General features: G+C 54.2%; 1 protein-coding gene and 1 long non-coding RNA gene across 7 annotated transcripts; one reads left to right on the forward strand and one right to left on the reverse strand.

The window, feature by feature from the left end:
- Positions 1-1,074: 1,074 nt before the first annotated feature.
- LOC138923991 (uncharacterized) lies at positions 1,075-3,297 on the reverse strand. Its single transcript, XR_011438402.1, has 2 exons — positions 3,020-3,297; positions 1,075-1,867 (listed from the first exon to the last, which is right to left on the reverse strand). It is a non-coding gene; the product is annotated as an uncharacterized lncRNA (long non-coding RNA).
- On the forward strand, positions 3,202-13,346 carry OPTC (opticin). Of its 6 annotated transcripts, none has more exons than XM_014739559.3 (9): positions 3,244-3,377; positions 5,035-5,090; positions 7,125-7,359; positions 8,127-8,280; positions 9,844-10,002; positions 10,809-11,011; positions 12,096-12,191; positions 12,660-12,852; positions 12,939-13,346. In XM_014739559.3, exons 3-8 carry the CDS (start codon positions 7,132-7,134, stop codon positions 12,828-12,830), a joined length of 1,011 nt encoding a protein of 336 aa, XP_014595045.1. In that variant the 5' UTR covers positions 3,244-3,377; positions 5,035-5,090; positions 7,125-7,131; the 3' UTR covers positions 12,831-12,852; positions 12,939-13,346. The 6 variants fall into 6 exon arrangements, with proteins under 6 accessions (XP_070122528.1, XP_014595045.1, XP_001488793.3 ...); XM_001488743.5 differs by having other exon boundaries at positions 3,324-4,010; XM_014739557.3 differs by lacking the exon at positions 3,244-3,377 and adding an exon at positions 3,487-4,010 and having other exon boundaries at positions 13,119-13,310.
- The last annotated feature ends 8,643 nt before the right edge of the window (positions 13,347-21,989 follow it).

Consider the following 21,989-nt stretch of genomic DNA (forward strand, 5'->3'; position numbering starts at 1 on the left):
TTTTTTAAGTAACCAGCCCAAAATAATCCTCATGCCAAAGAGACATATCTTATCTTGGGGTGGCCAATTCCAGTCCCCCACAGTCCTGCCTTTGAAACTTTTAAGTTTCACAGTTCTTTGAAACTTTAAGAAATTTCATAGTCCAGAAGCTGAGTGGCAGATTGTTGCATCCCACTGAACACATTTCTTAGTCCTGATAATAGATCAGTCCAGTTAAATTCATTTTAGAAGGCAGTGATGCAGGTTGGCTCCCAAAGTGAGGCCTATATTGTGGAAGCAAACAATCAGGTGTTTAATAAGAAGTATTTCTATGAAAATAAAAATAAAAACAAGGTTAATGGGTGGAACAAATTATAAACGAGCTACTGAGCCCAGGGGGTAGCCAGTCAAGAAGATCTCTAGATGTCAGAGTTGAAGCATCTTTTGCAGCTTAAGATGTCTCTGATGATGTCATCAGGCATTCGGGTATCTTTCAGAGTGGCTTACAGCTTACACAGCCTCACACATGAATCTCTCTTAAGTTTGTATCAAGTTGTTAAGCTTCAGTTTGCAAGTCTTCAGGAAAAAGGTCAGGTTCAGTTCTCAATGATTCAGGTGAGATTGCTGGAATCTCTGTAAACAAGGTACCAGGTCAATATTTCCAAGTGGCTTTATTCCACAAAGTCCAATCTTTGTTCCTGAAAAGCTGTCTTGTCATATCTGAGCCTGTGTGTTTCTCTCCAATGTGATAGTCCAGTCAAAGCAAAGTGTTTCCAAATTCTGGAGGGATCAGGTAGGGAGAAAAATATAAATGTTTCAGTTCTGCTCACAAAGGTATAATTTCACCAAGTTGTCATCAGTTCGTATGGTCCTGTGTAATCGATTCTTTTTGGTCTTAATCTTCTTTAGCAGTTTTACGGGGTCATCAGTTTCTCCATTAGACTTCTCTAATTTTGTAGCCAGTTCAGTTTTATAATCAGAAAGCATATCAGAAACCTGCATTCCAGAGTGAGTGTCAGAGTTCTTTCCATGAATCTCTCAGAAGACAAGACATATTTACAAAAGCAAAAGCATCAAAGGAAAACAATAACTGTCTGTAAATGACAAAAGATTTAATGACAATTCACAAGGAAATTTGGTTATTTCTGTGGTATACAACACCTTAAAATAATAACTAGAATTATGGCTGACAACGAGGACTAATCAGAATTTTAGGAATATTATAAATTTCAAAACATTTATATCAATAACATTTACACACATAATACCACCTAAGAAACTTTATCATTACTTATCTGACAATGCTTCCCATGTAATTTAACAGACCAAATAAACCTAATTAGTTTAGAATCTTTCTCCTTATAGGAAGAGAGAGCAAATTTCTCTGAGAAGTCCCAGGGGCCCTCTGAAAATCCCTAGAGAAATTCTCTTTCTTCATCCAGGTCAAAAGAAAGCCGTTATTCAGGACTTGAATATTTTTTGAGGGAGAAGCTTGTCAAAAATACCAAAAGGCAGGGCCAGCCCAGTGGCACAGCAATTAAGTTCACATGTTCAGCTTCTTGGCAGCCTGGGGTTCGCTGGTCCGGATCGCAGGTGCAGACATGGCACCGCTTGGCAAAAGCCATGCTGTAGTAGGCGCCCCACACATAAAGTAGAGGAAGACGGGCGTGCATGTTAGCTCAGGGCCACTCTTCCTCAGCAAAAAGAGGAGTATTGGCAGTAGTTAGCTCAGGGCTAGTCTCTTGCTGCCTCTCATCAGGGGTCCAGGATCTCTTGGCTGCAGCAGTCCAGGAGTGAGCAGTGTCCAACCAGTGAAATTTTATCCCATCCAAGTCACCAAACTGTAGGGGAGGAAGACATTTCCTCTACATGTTCTGGGTCCTCCTGGCTGGACAACAAATTAAATTCACATGAGACAGAATAACAGGAGAAAATTAAACAAAGCTTTATAACATATACACATGGGAGAGGCTCAGGCAAACTGAGAAACTCCAAGGATGCTATTCTTAAGAAACTCTAAGAAAACAATCCTAAAGTCTTTTGTCCATGAATTTCCCCCAAACTAACAACCCTCATGAAAAATAATTCCTAAAGTCAGACCAGAATTCTGACAGCTACATTTGAAGCCCAAAGCCCTGGATTCTTTCAACCTACAGATACAAATTGCTGAGGGAACCCAAATGCTCTGCACCGAGCCAGACATGGAAAGACACAATACAGTCACCAACCCTCACCCAGGAAAGCTTGCACACTAGTGGAGGAGACAGTGTAAGAATCACAAACAGTAGAGAGCTGTATCAAGGTGGAGAACAAAGGGCTACGTCATCTGGAGTGATCTACTGGCCATGCAGGTGTTCACAGAGGAGCGAGCACCGGGTGCCCAGAAGCACTCTTCAGATTCCAGAGTGGGCTGTGGTCCTCCTGGCGCACAGCATCTTCTTCAGGATAGAAGCCGCCAGATGATGCCCTCCCCCTCCCCCTCCTAAACACCTGTTTCAGTTCAATTCAGCAGGGTTTCGGTGGACACCCCCTAGGTGCAATGCTGCCAGCTAAGAATGCAAGGATAGGTAATATACCCCACGCCCTTGAGGAATTCACAGCTTGGTAAAGGGGAAAATCCATGAATTAATAATTGCATGTCTTGAGTATCTATAACAACGCTGTGTAAAAGAGCGTGGTGCAGAGGCCTCTACCTCTGTGTGGGAGAAACCAGAAAGGTTCCTATCATTTGAGCTGGATCTTAAGGGTTAAGTCAGATTTTGCCAAGTGGGAGAAGTGGGGGAAGCACATAACCCGGAGGGGAAACAGCATGAGCCCAAAGGCAGCAAGGCGTGGAGTTTGCCCTGCAGGGCGTGTGTGTGTCTGAGAAGGGGCGAGGGCCGTGTTCCTGTCATGGAGCTATGTGGCTACAAGCCCTCAGCAGGCAATATATTCCTGTTGTTCAAAAAGCAGGAGATTCCTGAAATTTCCACGGCCCCCATCTCCCTGCCCAAGAAAGGGGCAGCAACAGGGTCAGCTGGCCAGACTTCTGTCCCCCCACCTGCCACCTCCGTTCCATCAGCACGCCTCGTGCTTCTCCTAATGAGAGGTTCGGATTAGAACGCGCCCCCGCCGTCCCTCTTCCAGGCTTTCCGGGGGCTGAGGCCCCGCAGCAACAGCAGGAGGGCCAGACGGTTCCCACACAGGCCACCGGCACGCGTCCCAGGGACCCTCCCCGAAATCCACAGGACACAGCGTGTGACGGCGAGCTCTTGCAGCGAGGGTCGCAGCTGCCAGACGGTGGAGGACGTGAAGCCCCGTCAGGAGCTGCTGGGGGGCGGGGGGCGCATGCGCGGTAGCGCGCTGACTCCGCGTGCGGCCCGCAAAGCTGCAAGAGTGAATGGGGAGCCAATCGCAGGGTAGGGGGCGCGGTGGCAGTGCTGGGAGAGCGGGAGGGCTGGCGCGGGTGTCACCGAGGAAGCGAGAAGCGGGGAAGGAGTCGGGCGGGCGGCAGGGGAACGAATGAACAGTCTCTCCTGCGTCCTGGCAGGGAATGAATGGGGTGGGGTGAAGGGGGAAACGCGCCCCTGGCTGCGGGGGCGCAGGGCCTCTGGCTGCGGAGCCCAGGCTATAGAGAGAGTGAGGGAGGACAGCCGCCAAATGCGCCATCTGCTCCCTGCGCACCCTCAGCTCCTGGCTCTCTCTCCCTCCACCCAGCAGAGCCCTGTGGTGTCTCTCCCCGGATGGGGGCTGCCCGGGCGCAGGAACATGGGTTGCTCTGTGACCGGGTTCTTGGGCTGGGGGAAGCCCCCTTCACATCAGCTGATGCCCAAAAACACTGCAGGCCAAGCATTGCCCCTTGGGCCAAGTTGCTAGATGTGCCCCTTCACCTGCTGTGCCTGGCAGAGATGAGTTCTGCGCAGGCCAGCTGTTTTGAGGCCAAAACTCGGAAGGGGGGCGGAAATGAGGTGAAGAACGAACAAAGGAGGGCTCCCTGGTCTGAGAGTCAGGAAATCCAGGACCTGGCCCTGGCTCTGTGTGACCTTGAGCAAGTAAGTCACCTCCCCTCACTGGGCCCCGGTTTCCCCATCCGTGCAATAAGGGGTTTGGACTAGACGATGTTTAGGGAACTTGCAGCTAGGGTTCAGCATCCGGTCAGCGGGAGGCAGTAGGGGAAGGAGCATCATTGAAGAGCCTGGGCGCATGTGCAGGCTGGCAGGATCTTGGGGAGACATCTGGGTCCGCACCCCCTCCTTCAGCAAGGACTTACCCTGCAGCAGCCTGAGGCACCAAGGAAAGGAGCATCTCTCCAGATTGGGGAGGGGGTGGGGGGTGTACACTGAGAGGATTCTTCTCTGCCCCCTGAGACCCCAGACAATGCCTTCTGGTGTTTGCGATCAGGAAGTCCTTTCTAGGGCCCAACTGAGCAGGTTTAGAGAATTTCCTGTACCCTCCTCAAGGTCGCCATCAGAGACCTTGAAGTTGGCTTTCAAATGCTACCCCATCCCCCATTCACCTTCTCTTGGAGTCGCCCTCCCTCTGGTGATTCCTGTTCAGTTCTGGTCCCCTGTTGGGGCTCTAGGTGGTGGAGCTGGTCAGCGTACCCGAGCTCAGCCTTTTTTAATATTTGGGCTCCATATAGAGCATCCTCATTCTCTGTCAGGAGAAAGGCAAGCCCCATCTCTCCACATACCCCACTGCCCCCTTCTTTGAGAGTACAGAATCTGCGGGGTGGGGCCCCTGAGGGGATGGGAACTGCCTGCCCCCTCAAAGAGGGTGGCCAGGAGGAGAGAGAGGGAGCAGAGAGAGAGAGAGAGAGAGAGAGGGAGGGATGGGGGGGAGGTGGGGAGGGGTCTGTATAGGAAGTTGGGGGGGAGGTGTGGAGGGAGAGAGAGAGAGAGAATTCCCTCTCATCAAGCAAGGGAACTGGATGGGGGACCCTGCGAGGAAAGAGGAGGGGAAACAGCTGGACGTCAGGGAGGAGAGAAGTCGGATTGGCCGCATGCTTGCCTTGGCCAGCTCCCGCCCTCCCCAGGCACAGTCTGCCAGCCCCACTGCCTGTGCCCTCTCCCTCAGAGTCCCCACCTCTCTGGAAGCTGTGAGGCTCATCTGGAACCCGAGGAGTACACAGGGTAAGGTTCAAGGGTGGCTGCGTTAGGCCCGTGGGTATGCAAGTGCCGGAAAAGAGTGTGGGCTGGGTGCCGATTGGGTGGGAGAGAGGACACTTCAGGCCTCTGGGCCAGAGAAACTGGGGGAGGCTTGGGGGGTGGGGGTGGCAGCAAACTCTGTCTTAGGACTTTTTTTTTTTTGAGGAAGATTTGCTCTGAGTTAATATCTGCTACAAAGCACCCCCCCCCCCTTTTTTTTGGTGAGGAAGATTGTCGCTGAGTTAACACCTGTCCCCATCTTCCTCTGCTTTGTATGTGGGATTCCTCCACAGCATAGGTTGATAAGTGACGTGTAGATCTGCGCCCGGGATCCGAACCCGCAGACCCCAGGCCACTGGAGCAGAGCTTGCAAATCCAGCCACTGTGCCACCTGGCCGGCCCCTGTCTTAGGACTTTTTTCAAAGACTTTTTTAACATTATCTAATTTGGTTTGGAGTGAAGCATGGGAAGTAAGATGAAGAGATACCTCTTGCTACTGCTAGGAGCTTACCTCTTGCCCAGCTAAAATAAAGAAAGGGGGAGAATCTACTAGAAACTTGTGCAGCTGGCTTGGGGAGGGCTGCATTATCAAAAATGCACTAGATACCTGACACCCACACCGCGCATGTTCTTGACCCATCTGTGCATATGTGGGTGAACTTACACGCGCATCACACGTGTACATAATCTCCTGTGCACACACACAGGTGTACATACATATCTAAGGAACTTTCTGGGTGTGTATACACTCCCCCAACCACTCCCAAAGAGCTCTTTTGTTTCTGTGATCATTTGTTTCTAAAAAGCTGCATTTATAAATGTATTTTATAAGCTAGCATTCTTTTTTACAGTGTGTGTCCATTTTTAAGCCCATGTCCCCTAAGTGGTTGGGGCATTCCTGGACCTGGGCGTGCCCTATTCAATTCTGTACCCCCAAAGACAAATCCAATGCCTGGAGCATAATAGACACCCTGTAAATGTTTGTTGATCAAATCCGTGGATGAATGGATAATCTTTTTAAAACTATAGGACTCCTTGATGTTGAAGTGTCTCTAAATCCTGTGTAGTGACTAACGGTTGTACTCTGGTATGTGATTGTGTCAGAGAGAACAGCCTGATAAATGCATGAGCGTGTGCCTAGTTAGCGGGGAGGTGTGCAGACAAGGGGACGTGCACGAGCGTGTCTGTGCTGAGTAGAGTCTGTGCCGGCTGCACTTGCCTGTGTGAGTGAACATCTGAGTGTGGTGAGCATGTTATGGGGGAGCAAAATTAGCCACCCTGAAATGTGTCTCTTTGCCTTGATAGAACAAAAGGCTCTGAAAGAAGCTTTGACCGCCCCCCCCCCCCCCCGCAACTGCCTGAAAGAATTCAGGGTAGAAGCCCTGGCCCAGGACAGGCCGTCACCATGGAAATCTCTGGATGTGGTAGTCTGGGAGGACCCTTGCGAAGCCCACTCTCGTCAAAGTTCTGTCTACCAAACAGTTGCTTTTCCATGTCCATGTACCGCCTTCCTCCCCTTTGAAGCCCCAAACCACTACCCCAACGTCTGCCTTTGTCTTTAGCGGAAGGTGATACTTAAGGTGGCAGCTGTGGCCATTCTGGCGAGCAGCTCAGCTTTCCTGAGTCTCTCCCATGCATACATGTTATAACGCTTTGTTTGATTTTCTCTTGTTATTCTGTCTCATGTCAATTTAATTTGTAGCCTGGCCAGAAGGACCCAGAGGGGAGAGGAAGTGTCTTCCTCCCCTGCAGTGTAAAGGGACTCCACGGAGTCGGGGTGGGAGTCCCCTAGACACAGTGCAGCTCTCCAGAGCCTGCACGTGTATGAAGATGCTGCGTGTGTGAGGAAGAGCGTGAGAGTCTGCACTTGTGGGGTGGGAAGTGGGCAAGTGTGTGAGCCACTCCCACAAAGCTCCAGAGACCCCTGCCCCTCAGACGGCTGCCCCCTCTCCTGCCTACCGCCCAGGGCTGGAGGCCCAGGTGACTCACCCCATTCTCACCCCAAGCTTCCCTCCCCAGGACCCCCATGAAGCTCTCAGCTTTCCTGAGCCTGCTGGCCCTGGTGCTGCAGGAAGCGGGGACGACTTCTCTCCCAGGGAAGGAGAGGAAGAGGAGAGAGGACCAGAAGCACAAGGACCACAGTTCCCGCACAGCTCTGCGTCTGGAGAACTACGTCCCGAGCCTGGACAGCTACGATGAGGTCATTGACCTGAGCCACCATGAGCCCACAGACCACAGGGACCAGCTCCCCGAGGTGAGGGGCACACAGCAGACCAGCTGCATTCCCTCCAAGAAACTGGGAGCCCGAGGCCTGGCCCCTCTCCCTTGCTCCATGATGCAGGTGTCTCAAGCCTGCAACTCTTTCTCCAGGAGGTGGAAATTCCTGTCCCTCCATAGCAACTTGTTACTTAGATGATAGTAAGAAAGAGGACAACAAAACTTCAATTTCTTTGTCCGTTTGTAGAAAACTTGGTGGGACTTCCCTTAGAAATCATCTATCACCCCTCCCCGCCTCGCCTTCAAGTAAGACCATAAGCCGCATTTCTTTGGGACATCAGCAGTGTCCTCATATTCTCCCTAGAAAAAAGAAATGCCACCACCTCCTATCTTTTCTTAGACTGTCTTCAGTCCGAAGTTCTTCCTCAGCCCTTGCTGGCCTTGGCGGGAGCTGATCAGAAGCCAAGCCGGTGTGCTGTGTGAGCTTGGTCAGTGCGGGGCGAGAGCAAGAGCTCCAGCCTAGGAAATCTGGAGCCGGGGGCTCTGGCTCAGCCACCAGCTTGGCCACCAGCGGGCTCCGTGACTCCAGTCCGTCTGCTCTCTAGGCCTCAGTTTCCTCATCCACGTAATGAGACGTCAGACCAGATGCTCTCTGAAAAGGTGTCTTTCTTGCTCACTCCTTCTGCTGTCCTTCCCTCCTTCACAGTGACTCTTGGCAAGTTTGAACTTGGTCACTGAGGTTCCCAGAGCCCAAAGTTAACTTCCCCTCAGGCAAAATTGGCTTCCTGTGTGCTATGTCTCCAGGTTAAAGGGACCAGCCTGCCTCCTCCAACCAGCGTCAGTTCCACTCAGAGCCTTTTCGCTCCAAGAACACCCTCTTCGAACCTGACAATGACCAGACCTACTCCACTGACCAGGCCCACTACACTGGGCCTGCTGGGGTCCCCGACCAGCCACGGTAAGTTTATAGTCACAGGTCTCAACATCCATAGGCGATAGGCTACGCAGACATGACCCTGCACCACAGGTACCAGGGGGCAGAGGGTCAGGGCTAGCCCTTACCAGCAGGGAGAGGATGGAAAACAGCCACAATAAAAACAGAAGAAAAAAAATCCAAGAGAGAGGCTGGCTGTCCCAGATGCTTTTGCTCGAATGCACACACTGGATAGGAGACAGAAATGCGGGGATTCTGCTCTGCCTGGCAAAGCCACCCTACCTTAATTAATAGCATCACTGGGGGAGCAGGTTGATGGTAATTAGATTAGAGACAATTAAAAGCCTGCAGAGAAGAATAAATAACTTTGTGGCTGTCACATGGCACAGGGGCAAATGGAGCAGTCATACTGCTCTCCAGCTCTCAGCTCCCTCCTTAGCAGCTCTTCCCCGTCCTGAGGCTGGGACGCCGTCCTCCCTTGCCGTGAGCACTGGCCCTCTGCTGAGGCGGCAGAACGGAGGCCGAGGAGGGGTGCCGTTCGTCCCAGAGTCGCCTGCTTTCAGTCCCTGTTCTCCTCTGGAGACATTTGCCCTGGGCACATCTAGGGCTCTGGGGCATCTAGAGAAGACGTTTCAGTAGGAATCTGTGACCTCACAGAGCGGCAGAGTCCCAGGCTCAGAGAGACCAGAAAGGGCCTCATCTTGGTCTGCCACTCAAGGCTTTGGGATAAGAAAGGCGCTGGGGCCCTCTCTGCTCCATCTACACTGTCTGGTCACTGCTGGCAAAGAGGAGCTGCCTCTTAATCCTCGGGCAATGTCACTGCTTCACAGAGTCCCCCTTTGAGTGGGAGTGGCCGTGGTCTCCCATCATCTCTGGCCCTTGGAATGGCAGGTGATGGAAACCTCCTGCACTGTTCGGCTCTGTGAGCCGCTACAGTCTTCTCATTTTCTCAGCTTTGTAAACTCAGTCTGAGCTCGATGGCCTGGCCCACGTCTCGTGACCACTAGTCATGGACCGAGAACAGACGAGGGCTGTTTCCCAATAGAAAGCTGGGGTGCTGATACTGTAAGAAGGGGAAATGGATTCTGGACAGGCGTTGGCCACTCCACCTTGGCTCTGTTATGCTTCTTGGAGCCACACAGAACGTGTTAACTCCTCACCCACAAGGCAGCCAGCAGGCTCAGCAGCCATTGGCCATTCCAACTTAATTGTGGCTTTGTTTCATCTTCACTGTATTTTTGGGGACCAGAAAGGAGCCCTGTGGAAAAGAGACCGAAGGACTTGCCGGAAACACCCCCATAGGTCCAGGAGACCCCGCACAGAGCCAGGGTCTGATGCCAGTGCTCCTGGACTGGGACTGAGGAATCACCGAGGTGGATCCGCTTCTCCTAATTGAGGCCGAGTGCCAGGCGGGGCGCAGCCACCAGCACTGCCTGGTGCACTGTGACAGTCAGTTCTGGGCGGCAACCAAAAAGGACACAGACGGCCGTGGCTCAGACACTTCCTGGGGCAAAGTCCATCGGTCCCAGAAGCTGAAGGGAGTCTGACTGGGGGGTCTCCCTTTGTTCTCTCTTCCACTGGGACCAGGCCTGCCTACCTGTCTGGTTTGTGTGTGCCTTGGTTCCTCCGTGTACTGTGACGATGCTGACCTGCAAAACATCCCCCCTCTTCCCAAGACAACCGCCTACCTGTACGCCCGCTTCAACCGCATCAGCCACATCCGGGCCGGAGACTTCAAAGGGCTGAGTACGTAATGCCCTGGCAGAAGAGGACGGCAGGCCCGGCAGAGGGAAGCCCCCGGGGTCCTCTCCTTCCCTACCCGGCACATGAACAGTCCCCAGGGACGGGGTCCCACCTGTGTTAGTCTTTCCCTCTTAGCTTTCAGTCTTTCCAGCCAACAAAGGGAAACAGCCCCAAGACTCTAATTCTTTCCTTTGAAGATTTCAGATGGCAGCAGTGCCCTCTGCCCATTTGTTCTCCTAAAAGCTCTGGGAAGGGGAAGATATGATCAAGCCTCCATTTTCAGTATGTTCCGGCATGTCTAGCTCTGTGCCCTCCTGGCCTCTGGACAGGCCATGCTAACTCGACTCTCCATGGCACTGACGCTGTTGACATGGCCTGTGTTTGCTGGTTTGCTTTGCTGCTTTGGGACTTATACCGTGCCTGCCATGGGAGACCTGGGCTCGAATCCAGGTTCTGCCACTAATAACCACAGCCTTCAAGGCCTCCGTGTCCTTTGGCGTAAACTAATGGTGGAAGGGGGCGGGGGGTAGACCAGGGATTCCTGGGCCTCTTGGGTCTTGCCCTGGAAAGGTTTCTTCCAAACCGATCCAAGGTGGGCAGCCGCCATGCAGGACAGAACTCCAGGGGAAAGACTGCAGAATCAAGGGCTTTTTCAGAGAGTCCTGGTGTATCTGTTCTCTCTTCTGGTTTGGACCTGGTGCAGGTGGAGCGCTGGCTAGCGTTCCCTACCTGAGAGGGTAGAGCAGGTCCGGGCAGCTCTGGCAGGGGCAGGGGAAGATGGTGTGTGCGTTCTCTCCTGCATCCCTTAGCAAAACTGAAGAGGATCGACCTATCTAGCAATTTCATCTCCTCCATCGATGACGATGCCCTCCGCCTGCTGCCTGATCTAAAGGATCTCATCCTCCCAGAGAACCAGCTGGCAGCTCTGCCTGTGCTGCCCACTGGGATCGAGGTCCTGGACGTCCGCCTGAATCGGCTCCGGAGCTCAGGGATACAGCCTGAAGCCTTCAAGGTGAGTCAGGGCCTTCAGTCCACCGCTGCCACCTGCCACCTACGCCCACGGCCACACACACACACAAGCCTTGCCCTCCTAGGATATCCCTGCTCCAACCCTGGTCTGGGGTATGAAAATCAAACCCTGTTTCTTCGTCTATTTCTTAGAGGTTCTTTTTGTTGCAATAAACTGATTCTTACTGAAGAAAAGGTGTTTGACCGCGTGCCATCCCAGGCACCTCCGTGGAAGGGAACTCGGCCTCATGGGCCTCTTACTGGGGGTGGGGGTGGGGCTGGGGCTGTCAGCGACCAGGCCACTGCTCTCCGTCTTGCTCTGGGGCACACGGTCTCTTGGCTCCTTTCCGTGCGCCTGCTCGTTCACCTCTCTGCACACCAGCATCTGCTGCCCTAAACCTCTGACTAACGTGTGACTGACTGCAGTGGTGCCGGCTCCTGCCCTAACTCCCTGGACCCTTTTCTTTCAAAACCACCTCTAACTAACTGATCATTGTCTTTCTATGAGCAAATTCTCAAGAGAGACAATCTGACTGGTCACTGGCTGGCAGTTTTCATGGGAAGGGGTAACATGTGACACAAATATGCCCCTTGCAGCTGCCCACTCAACAGGGCCAGGAGGAGCCCCAGGCAATTGCAGTGAAGAAATGGAGCATGGACCAGATTGGCACTCAGGCTCAGTCAGCCTCATGTGTGCCTGTGGCTCTCCTTCTGCTGGTCTGGATGTTTCCAGAACGTGCTCTGCACAGCTGCTCCAGGTTTAGCATCTGGAGGCTTCTCATTTGGGGAAACCCCTTCTGATAGCAGAGAAGTTGAGGTGGGGCTGAGATGCCCCCTTGTCCTCCCTTGCAGCCCAGCGCGCTCCTCGCCCACTCCTCATCAGCAGCCGACGGGCTCCTTCGCACTCCCCCAGCTGCCGCACCTCCAGCTGCAGCTTCCCTTCTGCATCCAGTTAGCGCCTGTGCGCTCCTGAGAGACGGGGTGTCCCCCACAGCACCAGCACAGAGCCTGGCCCACAGCTGAGTCTCAGGGGTCACGTCAGCCACCCCTCCCTGCCAGGGCCCAACAGCCTTCTTTCTCCTCCCCAGGCGCTGGAGAGGCTGCGGTTCCTCTACCTGGCCGACAACCTGCTGGAGTCCATCCCCGGGCCCCTGCCCCTGAGCCTGCGCTCGCTGCACCTGCAGGTGAGCGGCCTCCGCAAGAGCAAGGGGGCGCGCAGAGCCCAGAGCCCAGAGGGCAGAGGGCTGAGAGCAGGAGCACCTCGGGCAGCGGCGGGGTCTCCTCACAGAGAGCTCACTGGAGACGCGGGTCACAGGTCTCGTCCAGGTCGTAGTCCACAGCCTCAGTGTGACTTCCTCCCTCTTTCTCTTTGAAGCACCTCCCCTCCCTCCACGGCCTTGCCCCAGCTCACCCAACAGCTTGTCCCTTCTCTCCTTGCCCTCTGTCTCTCCTCTTCCCTTCAGCCCTGTTCATCCCCCCCAGCCCGCCCCGCATCCACCCTCCGTGACCTCTCCTCTCCTCGCCATTGTTGTTTGGCCTTCGTCTCATGTACCTCGGTTTCTCCAGCTGCAAAAGGGGAGCAGAGCTGGTGGGGATAGCTGATGGAGGCTGGCTCTCCGGCAGAGGCTCAGCTGTCAGAGTGTTCTTTCCAGAATAATAGGATAGAGACCATGCAAAGAGACGCCTTCTGCGACCCAGAGGAGCATAAATACACCCGAAGGCGGCTGGAAGACATCCGCCTGGACGGCAACCCCATCAACCTGGGCCTCTTCCCCAGTGCCTACTTCTGCCTGCCTCGGCTCCCCACAGGCCGCTTTGCCTAGCTCAGCCTCCCTCTCCGTCCAGGTCAGAGCCCTTGGGGAGCACAAGGACACAGGCCTCCGGGCTGTAGGGTCCAGTCTCCCGTCTCTAAACAGGGGTCTTTCATCCAGGTGCTGATCAGCCTCGTGATCTAGTTGCAAAAATCACTCCCTCAAACGCACACTGAAATGTCCGGTAGCCAAATGTGCATCCCATGCCTCTTCCCTCCCACCTGTGGCTCCTGGCTCAGAGGGTGGTGTTGCCTGCAGCAAAGCTCTTCCCCGTGTTCCCCATCCCTCCTACCCACACAGAATGCCAGGGAAGCCACGGAAGAGGAAGAGGAGGAGGAAGAGGAGGAGGAGGAAAGGGGAGAAGCAGTGGGGTGCTGGAGCCAGCTCTTTCTACGAGACTTGCAAGAACCGATTATTAAATTTTCCAGAATTTTGCAAGCCAGTTAAACACAGCCATTGTTAAAAATTAAATTATATAAACATGCAATTAAATATGTTGAAAACAAAACAAATAAATACTCAAACTCATCACTTCGCAATTATTTTCCTATTAACCGTGCTCTTGAACGTGTTTACGTCCGTGGGATCTGTGTGGTAAATACAGTGACATGCTCCTGCCTTCCCAGCTCCCTTCGCAGTGAACATTGTCGTTTGAAATCAGCCACGTTGGGAGTAGTTATTCCATGGAAATTGGAAAATGCTACACGTTGGGGTTTTTTTTGTTTTGCTTTTTTTTTTGGAAAGCTGGTTGTCAAGCATTTGCTGGCACCACTGAGGAAAAAGAACATCTATTTAACTAGCCCTCCCTCTCCCCCAGGCGTCCGCACTGGGGTAGGGTGGGTTTCTCCTCTTCCTAGGCCAGGGCTGCTTGTTGGACGTGGAAGGAGCCATTCGTAAGGATGGAGAACTGATGCAAATACCAGCCTAGATGCCCTCCTGTGGCGCTCACCTCTCGGGCTCACTGGGCAGCCTCCAAGCACGGCTCCGCCTGCCCGTTCCTGGCTGCAGGGGTTCCATCCTCCCAGGCTCCCTTCCATGTTCAACCACCAGAGGGCAGCAGAGCAGCTCCTCACCTGCAACCTTTTTGGGTCCTGACTAGGCCTGCTGTGCTGGGAGGGTGGGAAAAAGGGCAACTGTGGTCCAGCCGACTTGCTCCTTGAATTATAAAGGGAAGGGAGATGGCAGCCGTAGGGAGGAAGGCATTTCCTCTCCCCTCTAGGTCTTTCTGGCCAGGCTACACATTAAATTGTCGTGAGACAGGATATCAAGAGAAAATCAAACAAAGCTTTATACATGCATACGTGGGAGAGACTCAGGCAAACTGAGCAACTCATTGGAGGATCTGGTCTTAAATACCATCTTCAGCTAAAGACAAAGGAGGATGTTGGGGGTGGGGAGAGTCATTTACGGATTATGCAGATCAAGTCCCTGCCCTCTGCATTGATGAGAGTTTCTAGAGATGAGGTCATCCCCTCCTCCTGGTACAGAGAGGGAGACACCTTTACAGATGGAGATGTCCCTTACAATGTAAATGTCTCTCACAAAGGGTAAATTCTACTTTTAAGGGTTTCTCTTATGTCTGCAGTTTTTAAAAGTAACCAGCCCAAAATAATCCTCATGCCAAACAGACACATTTTGGGGTGGCCAATTCTGATCCCCCCCACACCCTTCTCTTCTTTTTTTTTGAGGAAGATTAGCCCTGAGCTAACATCTGCCGCCAATCCTCCTCTTTTTTCTGAGGAAGATTGGCCCTGAGCTAACATCCGCGCCCATCTTCCTCTATTTTATACATGGGATGCCTGCCACAGCATGGCTTGATGAGCGGTGCCATGTCCACACCCGGGATCTGAACCAGTGAACCCCAGGCCGCCGAAGCAGAATGTGCAAACTTAACCGCTGTGCCACGGCGCCGGCCCCCTTTCTCTTCTTATAAGGAGCTGTTGGGCAGGGGGATGTAATAGATGGGTGTTTGGCACAAGATGGCGACTGAGGCATAGAAGGGTGAGAGGCAGACAGTTCATTTCCTCATTCAGCAAGGACTTCACTGCCTGCCAGGGGCAGCGATAAGATGGTGTGCAACACACATACTCCTTTTCCTCAGAGAGCTGAGAGTCGAGTGCAAAAGACACACGTTAAAAAAATCACACAGGGGGGCCGGCCCCGTGGCCAAGTGGTTAAGTGTGTGCACTCCACTTCAGCAGCCCAGGGTTTTGCCGGTTCGGATCCTGGGCGCAGACATGGCACTGCTCATCAGATCACACTGAGGCGGTGTCCCACATGGCACAGCCAGAAGGACCCACAACGAGAATACACAACTGTGTACTAGGGGGCTTTGGGGAGAAGAATAAAAAAAGTCACGTAAATGACCAGGCTAGCTCATAACAAATGCTATAAAAGGAATGCACAGAACACTGTGAGAGCTTACAGGAGGGGCACAGTCTAAGGGTCTGGGAGACCTTGAAGAATAAATGTCTAAGCTGAAACCTGAAGGAGGAGCAGTTAGCCAGGCATTCAGTTGCCAAGGCAACCACCCACGGTTCCAGGTGGTCCCAATTCTGGATGGAGGGTGTGTTCTGTGGCTACGTGGAAGGGAACCCACTCCCCCGCCTCGCCAGCCTCTGTCCAGCGCTCTCCCTGCTCCGTGGATCCTCAGGACAGTCCTGTGAGCGGAGGGTCAGCGATTGTTAGTCACGTTCTTCAGATGAAGAAATGGGGAACTAGAGAAGACGCAGCACTACCCCAGCTCACAAGGCTGGCTGCAGCTCAGACTAAGACTAGACACACACAGATGGGAGTCTTGGAGGTGGTGAGAGCAGTGCCCCCGTCTCTCCGGAGATCTGAGACTTCCGGCACATCTGGCCCCAGGGAGAGCTGGTAAGGCCCTGAGCCGACAGCCCCTTGCCTCTCAGTGCAGTAGAATTTCAGGGCAGTGACGTCCTGGCCCCTCCCTCCCTCTTCTCATCTTCCACGGAGCTTATCACAGCAGGAGCATTCTCTGTCCCTCACCAGCCATCCTGTCCCCTCCCAGACCATCCTTGTCCACGTCCTGCTTCACTGGATGACCAGCAGGCCTAGGCACACAGCATCTGAGAGCCTCAAGATGCCCAGCTGAAGAAACCCTGGCTGGAAATAATCCAATGAAAAAAACAGAAGGGAGATTTTCCAGAATGGGAGCTCCTGGGTGCTAGAAGCCCCACCACACCCACATGCCCCAAGGTTAACGTGCTGAGTACAGAAAGTCATCGGGCCCCTGCCCCGTTGTGGGAGAAGGAGACGACAAGTCCTGGAATTTCCAGACTCTGTAATGGAAGCTGTTATATACATGAGTTCGTTAATCCCAACCATAGCCGTTGGTGGCAGGGGGGCTTATCTCCATACTGCAGGTGAGGACACAAGCTTCGGAAAGGGAAGTGGCCCAGAGTCACACAGCCAGTAAGTGGCAGAGCCAGGATTCAAACCCAGGTGGCTTTGAGCATGGGGCCAAAGTCCTGCTCTGCCAGCAGCTTCAGTGTAGGCGCTGCATTGAGCCCCCTCAGAGGAGGCAGGTTCCACAAGGTTTCTTCCCTGGGGCCACGGCTGCTGCCATGGGCAGGATTCCCCCAGGGCCTGCTGCCTCTGCAGCTGTCTCCTAACTAAGCCCCCATCTTTGGCTAGGGAAGCCCGAGAAATAGAAAGAATGCCCTCGTGGGCCGTCTCCCTGAAGAAATTCTAAACAGTGCGTCATCCCTCGGCCCCTCCTGTGATCCGGGGGCGGGGGGGGGGGGGGGGGGGGGGGGAGGGCGGTGCGGGGGAGGGCGGTGCGGGCGGGAGAAGTCCCAGATGGCTCCCAGCTGTTACATCTTGACACGAGGAGCAGGGCTCCCACCCCACCTTGGCCACCTTGGCAAGTGCCCTTGCTCTTGGGCGACTCTCTGATGGCCGTCTTGCCAGCCCTGTAGGAAGGAGCACCTCCCCCTCTGCAGCCCCATCTCCTTCTGGAGGGTCTAGCTCCAGGCAGGCTGCCCTGACCTGTTCTGTGAGTGTCCTGAGAGGAGGCAGGGGAAGAGGCCAGAGCGAGTTTGCAGTGACTGGCTCCGCCCGCCCATCCTCAACTCCACGGCAAGGGGCAAGGCCGGGTGAGGAGGCAGCAGAATGGCGGCTGGGAGGGCCTGGAGATGAATCCACTTCAGCAGCCAGGGGTGTTTCCTTGCCCTGGCCTTGCCGGGACTTCCTTCCTGCTTCCTTTTCCCTTTAGTCTCCTCCCTGAATAACAATCTCTGATGCTCACGCTGTGAATTTGCACTGTACACAGCCCTTTTACATCTGGAGTCTAATTCACACTCCCGACAGCCGTGAGGAAGGAATGATGAGCCCTATTACACACAGGAGATGAGAGGTGGAATGTTCTGTTCAAGAGAAAGATGACTGAACATATAGAAAAACAAGCCTGGGGGAGGAACGGAAAGCCATCATTTTGGGGGAGTTCCTGCAGGAGAAATGGGAAATCCCATCCCCAGCTTCTGGAGCATTGGATTAGTGTCCCTCCCCTCCCCGTTTGTCCAGCCCCCAGAGCTCTTTAAAAAGCAGGGAGCAGGGAGAATTCTCCAGGCCTGAGTCCTGAGTCAGGGCCTGTATCCTGGGCAGCGCAAGGTAATGAGGTAACCGTGGCTTCTGTGGATCTCAGCTCAGGAAAGCCCCAGGACTCAAGGACACTCTGCCCCCCAGTTCTGCCCCCGCCCTGCAGGCACCCGCATGCCTGCCCCTCCGGTGTCTGCTTCCTTTGCTTCCAGCCAGAAGGAGGGAAGCAGACAGACAGGAGGTGGGCACACTCTGCCCCGCCCCCTCCGCTGTCTGGATCTCTCTCAGCTTTCTCCTTCCTCCTCGCCAGCCCCTCCCCGCTCCCCCTCACTAGACACCAGCTCAATTTTCCCTCTCCTCTCTCTCAAGGTCATCTCTCAGGCTGGGCCAGCTTCACAATCCCTAGCAGCCACCACCTCGCCTTCTCACACGCCTCCCTCCCATGGTTGTCACCAGCTTTGGTGAGGGTCTCCATATGGAGCGGGTGCTGGCTTCTTTCCCCACTGCTCTCATGTCTCCCTTCCCCTCCAGGAGTCACACAGTAGCCAAGGGACCACCTCCTTCCTGCCTCATTGCAATAAAATCCCCAACCTCGGGCCTCCTCCTTGTCTTCAAACCAGAGTGGCCAACCCATGGCCCTGAAGAGGCACATGCACACCCTCCTGCACGTGCACACAGAACACGCACCCCTGCTCTCCCCATCCCCCTTTGCAATCCCTCTATCTCCTTCCCCAGGTCCCCTCTGCACTCCAGGCACCAGAGCAAACAGCTTTAGCCTTCTCCTGGCACCACTGGTCCAGCCCTGTCTTCTGGAATTCTTGTATCTGGTGTGTGTCTAACACACGGTTCCTACACAGGAGGAAGTGCAAGGGTTTTACGCTGTGACCACCTGCAAAGGGACCTCAGTGCAAGGGAGTGAGCACTGGAAAGAGAGTCCAGAGCCCCAGTCCTGACCTGGTGTGTGACATATACCAGCACCCTACTGTGTCCCCTTGAAGCTCCCTCAGCCCAATTCTGTTGCTCGAAGCATGTCAAGCCCAAGAGGCGTGGTGTCTGTCCCCATCCCCTCCCATTTCTAGTCTAAGAACAAAGACCAGACGCTCCCCAACTATCCCGCACCGCACAGACCAACATAGAGACAGAGATTCCTAGTGGTGAAGAAGACAAAGGGAGGCAAGGACGGAGAGTGCAGATGCACAGAACCCCTGAGTCTCCCAAGTCAAGGTTTCTGACCCCAAATCACCCTGACCGGAAAGCTGGCCTAGCTGCAGGCCTTCCTGGGCCCCTCTCTGGTCCCTGCAGAAACGGCACAAAGAAAGCTCTCCTCCCTCTCGAGCCCAGGAAGCTGGGGCAGGGACACCTACCCTGACATCTTGACACAAGACGCAACAGCTCTCAAGTCACGTTTACCCCTCCAGAGGATTAGTGACATGCAATCTCAGGAGAGGCGCTCCCCTCCCCAGGGGCCCTGCGTCCCGGAACCAGCTCCTGGAGCCCAGCACCTGAGCAGAAGCAGTGCCTTTCTTAGAGATCTAAGGAATCCCCTAGGAGCCACGTCCTGGGAGACAGGCAGGTTTGAGCCTTGGGGACAGGCAATGGCAGGTGAGCCTCTGGGGGAGGGGCGGTGGGGAAGGGGGTGGGCAGAGGAGAGGTAGGACACTGGCAGTGCATGAGGGCCTTGGCTCTGGGTAGCCCTGAAAAATGCCGGGCCAGAAAGATGCAAACAGCCCCCACCCTGGGAATGCTCTGCGAAGGAGGAAGGTGTTGAGCAGTTACACAGATGTTTCAAGCTAAAGCTCCCTGCAGAGGAGGAAAAAATGTTGTCTTCAGGGATCCAAGTCTTCCAGATGGTCTCCATGCTTGGGTTAAAATTGCCTTGCCAGTGTAGATGCTACCCCTTTGAACAAGTCAGTCTGAAAATAGGGCCCTTCTGAAAGTCAGCAGATCGGGCCATCATCCCTGCACAGATTATGGGAGGTAGAGAAAGATGTGAAACTGGCAGAATTCAGTATTCCAAAGGCCCCAAGATTCCTCCATCCTTCAGTCCAAGCCCCTGCGTCCAGGCAGGCCTGTGCCCAGTGCAGACGGTGGTCTCCCCTGCTTCTAAGTAAGACCCTGAGGTCCAGGCTGCAGAGAACCACTGAGCCACCATTTGCAGGACACTGTGCAGGACCTTAGGCTGGCCCTCGGCACTGCACACGTTATCACCTTTAATCCCCACAGTAGCTCGATGAGGGGGGCACTGCCCCAATTGTAAAGAAGAACTCAGAGACGTTATATTCTTTGTCCAAGGCCACACAGCAAGAGGCAGAATGGAAATTCAAACTCAGCCTGACTGCAAAGCACCCCTCCCCGACAAGCCCTGTGGGATTGGTGCTGGGTGTCTGACACCCTGCTAAACCCCCTCACACTCCCCACAAGAGCGTGCACAAGGAATACATTCCATAAACACCGGGCCTGGCAGCTCCATGCGTGGGGGAGGCAGACCTGCTGCAGAAATCTGACCAGAAATGGCCCCTTTCTGCCCCCACCTGGTTTTCTCCTCAGCCTTTCCAGACTAGACCTCCCTTCCCACACCCCTCGCTTCCTATCTATTGTCTCTGAGCCCAGTGTCTTGGCTCCTGAGCTCCTATTCACCGATTTCTTTCCGATTCTTCACCCCGACTACAATAGGCTCCTTCCCACTTGTTGGTAAACAGAATCACAGCAAGCCCGAGGGGAGTGTTCCAGGCCAGGGTCAGGCGCCCCGTGAGCCCCTCTCGGGCTACAGTCTCTTCCTAAGGGGCACGGGAACTCCTGGAGAAAAGGTCTCCTGCTTTCCTGTCACCCCCATTCTTGCACACTGCAGCTTGGGAGCCAGGGGATACGCACCAAATGCACTGCCTCTCTCCTTCTCTGGAGCCCGGGACGGCTCCCTCCCCTCCCCCCCGGACCACAAGCACATGAGTGGGAAGTGCATGTGTTGTTTGCTGCCATCACCAAACAAGTTCCTACCACCCCACTCCCAGGGAGCGGTCTGGGGTGGGGAGGGGGCTGTGTGGTGCTTTCCAAGTGACCCCTAGGACAGCCTGCGAAGACAAGACACAGTAGCAAACAAGGCAGAGACGTCAACACATCAACCCACCCGCCCCCAGAGAAGGAAGAGGACTCACCCAACCCAAGCAGAGCAGCAGCCACAGCTCCTCCGCCACAGAGGCTGATGGCCACCCTTAAGTCTTGACCGGGGAGAGCCCTAGTCGTGCATGCATCCTGAGCCTCAGTTTTCTGAGCAGGGCAGAAGAGGAAGACCCCATCTACAAAGAGATGCACAGAGACGGCCCCAGGCCCTGCCTCAGCCTCCCCATCTCCTGAATCCTTCACTGCTTCTTTAAACAGCAAATCTTTAACTGCCGCACACCAGGGACGTCATAATAAAGACAGACAGACAAAGTCCCTGTTCTCAGTGGGAGAGACAGGCACTCATGGAATAAACAATAACAGATAAATAATGTGATTAGACAGATGCTAGAAGACAACAAAACAAAAGTGATGTGGCAGACCAGTGGAGGCCAGCGACACAAGAAAAGGTAGTCAAGGAAGGCCCCTCGGAGGCGGTGATGGCTGTGCTGCGACCTGCATAATGAGAAGGCTGTGCAAACGTGAGGGGAACCCTTTCCAGGCAGAGGGAACAGGAGCAAAGCCCCTGAGCCCAAACCAGCATGGCGAGTTCGAGCAGTGAGGAGGCGGCATGGGCAGTCAGGGCAGGGATGGGGGGGGTGGGGCCCGGGAGACAGTGGGCCTGAACGTGAGGGTCTGGTAGGATTCTATTGTAAGTGCAATGGATCCTTCTCCAAGAACTCACATACCCTAACCCGCTTGTCTCCTTGTTAGTCATGCTAAAAACACGAGGAAGGAGGGAAGGAGGTATGATTCACAAACAGGAGAGTGACAGTAGCCAGAGCCAGTGCTCAGCCACCAGGCCTGGGGCCAGTGAGGGGGAGGCGGGGACTGGAGGAAGGAGAGACAGCAGGAGCCAGGCAGGGGCTGAGGGTTGAAAGCAAGACAGCCTACAGGCCTGGAGGGACACGAGCAGCTCCCAGGAGCTATGGGACTTTGAGGAGAGGAGGACAGAGTATTTTAAGTTTGGTTGGGCTTCATGCAGTGGAATTTCCCCTGGTTACCCCTTAAGAAGAGTTTGCATTAAGAGCTTCAGTGTGTCTCAAAGTTTTCGAGTCTGATGGCAGTTCTCAGGAATATGGCTCCAGCTTGAGGTGTGCCTTGCAGTGGAAGCAGATGGGCTGTGTTTTATTTGAGTTACAGGAGAGCAGAGGCCCCTGTTCTTAATGCAGCGTTGAGAGTGGAAAGCAGGTGAGCTGGGCCGCTGCTCACACTCACCTGGTTCGGCCTCGAGCAAGCTCCTTCTCTTCTCTGCTCCTTGCCTCTGGCCAGGAGAGGATTGGATTCCACATCTCCAAGGTGCAGGTGGGGACTCCAAGATGCCACATGTTCTTTTGTTTTCTTAACAGGGAGGATATTCAGAGATGTGAGAAGATGGGGCTTGGAAACCAGCTGCTGATCCTCAGAGCACGCCAGCGCACTGGCGTCCCCCAGACGACATCCAGGTGATGAGGATCA

This window comes from Equus caballus, chromosome 5 (assembly GCF_041296265.1).
Source record: "Equus caballus isolate H_3958 breed thoroughbred chromosome 5, TB-T2T, whole genome shotgun sequence".
Lineage (NCBI taxonomy): Eukaryota > Metazoa > Chordata > Mammalia > Perissodactyla > Equidae > Equus > Equus caballus.

Coding starts and splice junctions, on each gene's coding strand:
- OPTC (XM_070266425.1), top strand. CDS start 3,516: ATGGGGTGGGGTGAAGGGGGAAACGCGCCCCTGGCTGCGGGGGCGCAG. Junction 4,011..5,034: donor CTCTGTGTGACCTTGAGCAA/GTAAGTCACCTC, acceptor CCTCTCCCTCAG/AGTCCCCACCTCTCTGGAAG. Junction 7,360..8,126: donor ACAGGGACCAGCTCCCCGAG/GTGAGGGGCACA, acceptor CTATGTCTCCAG/GTTAAAGGGACCAGCCTGCC.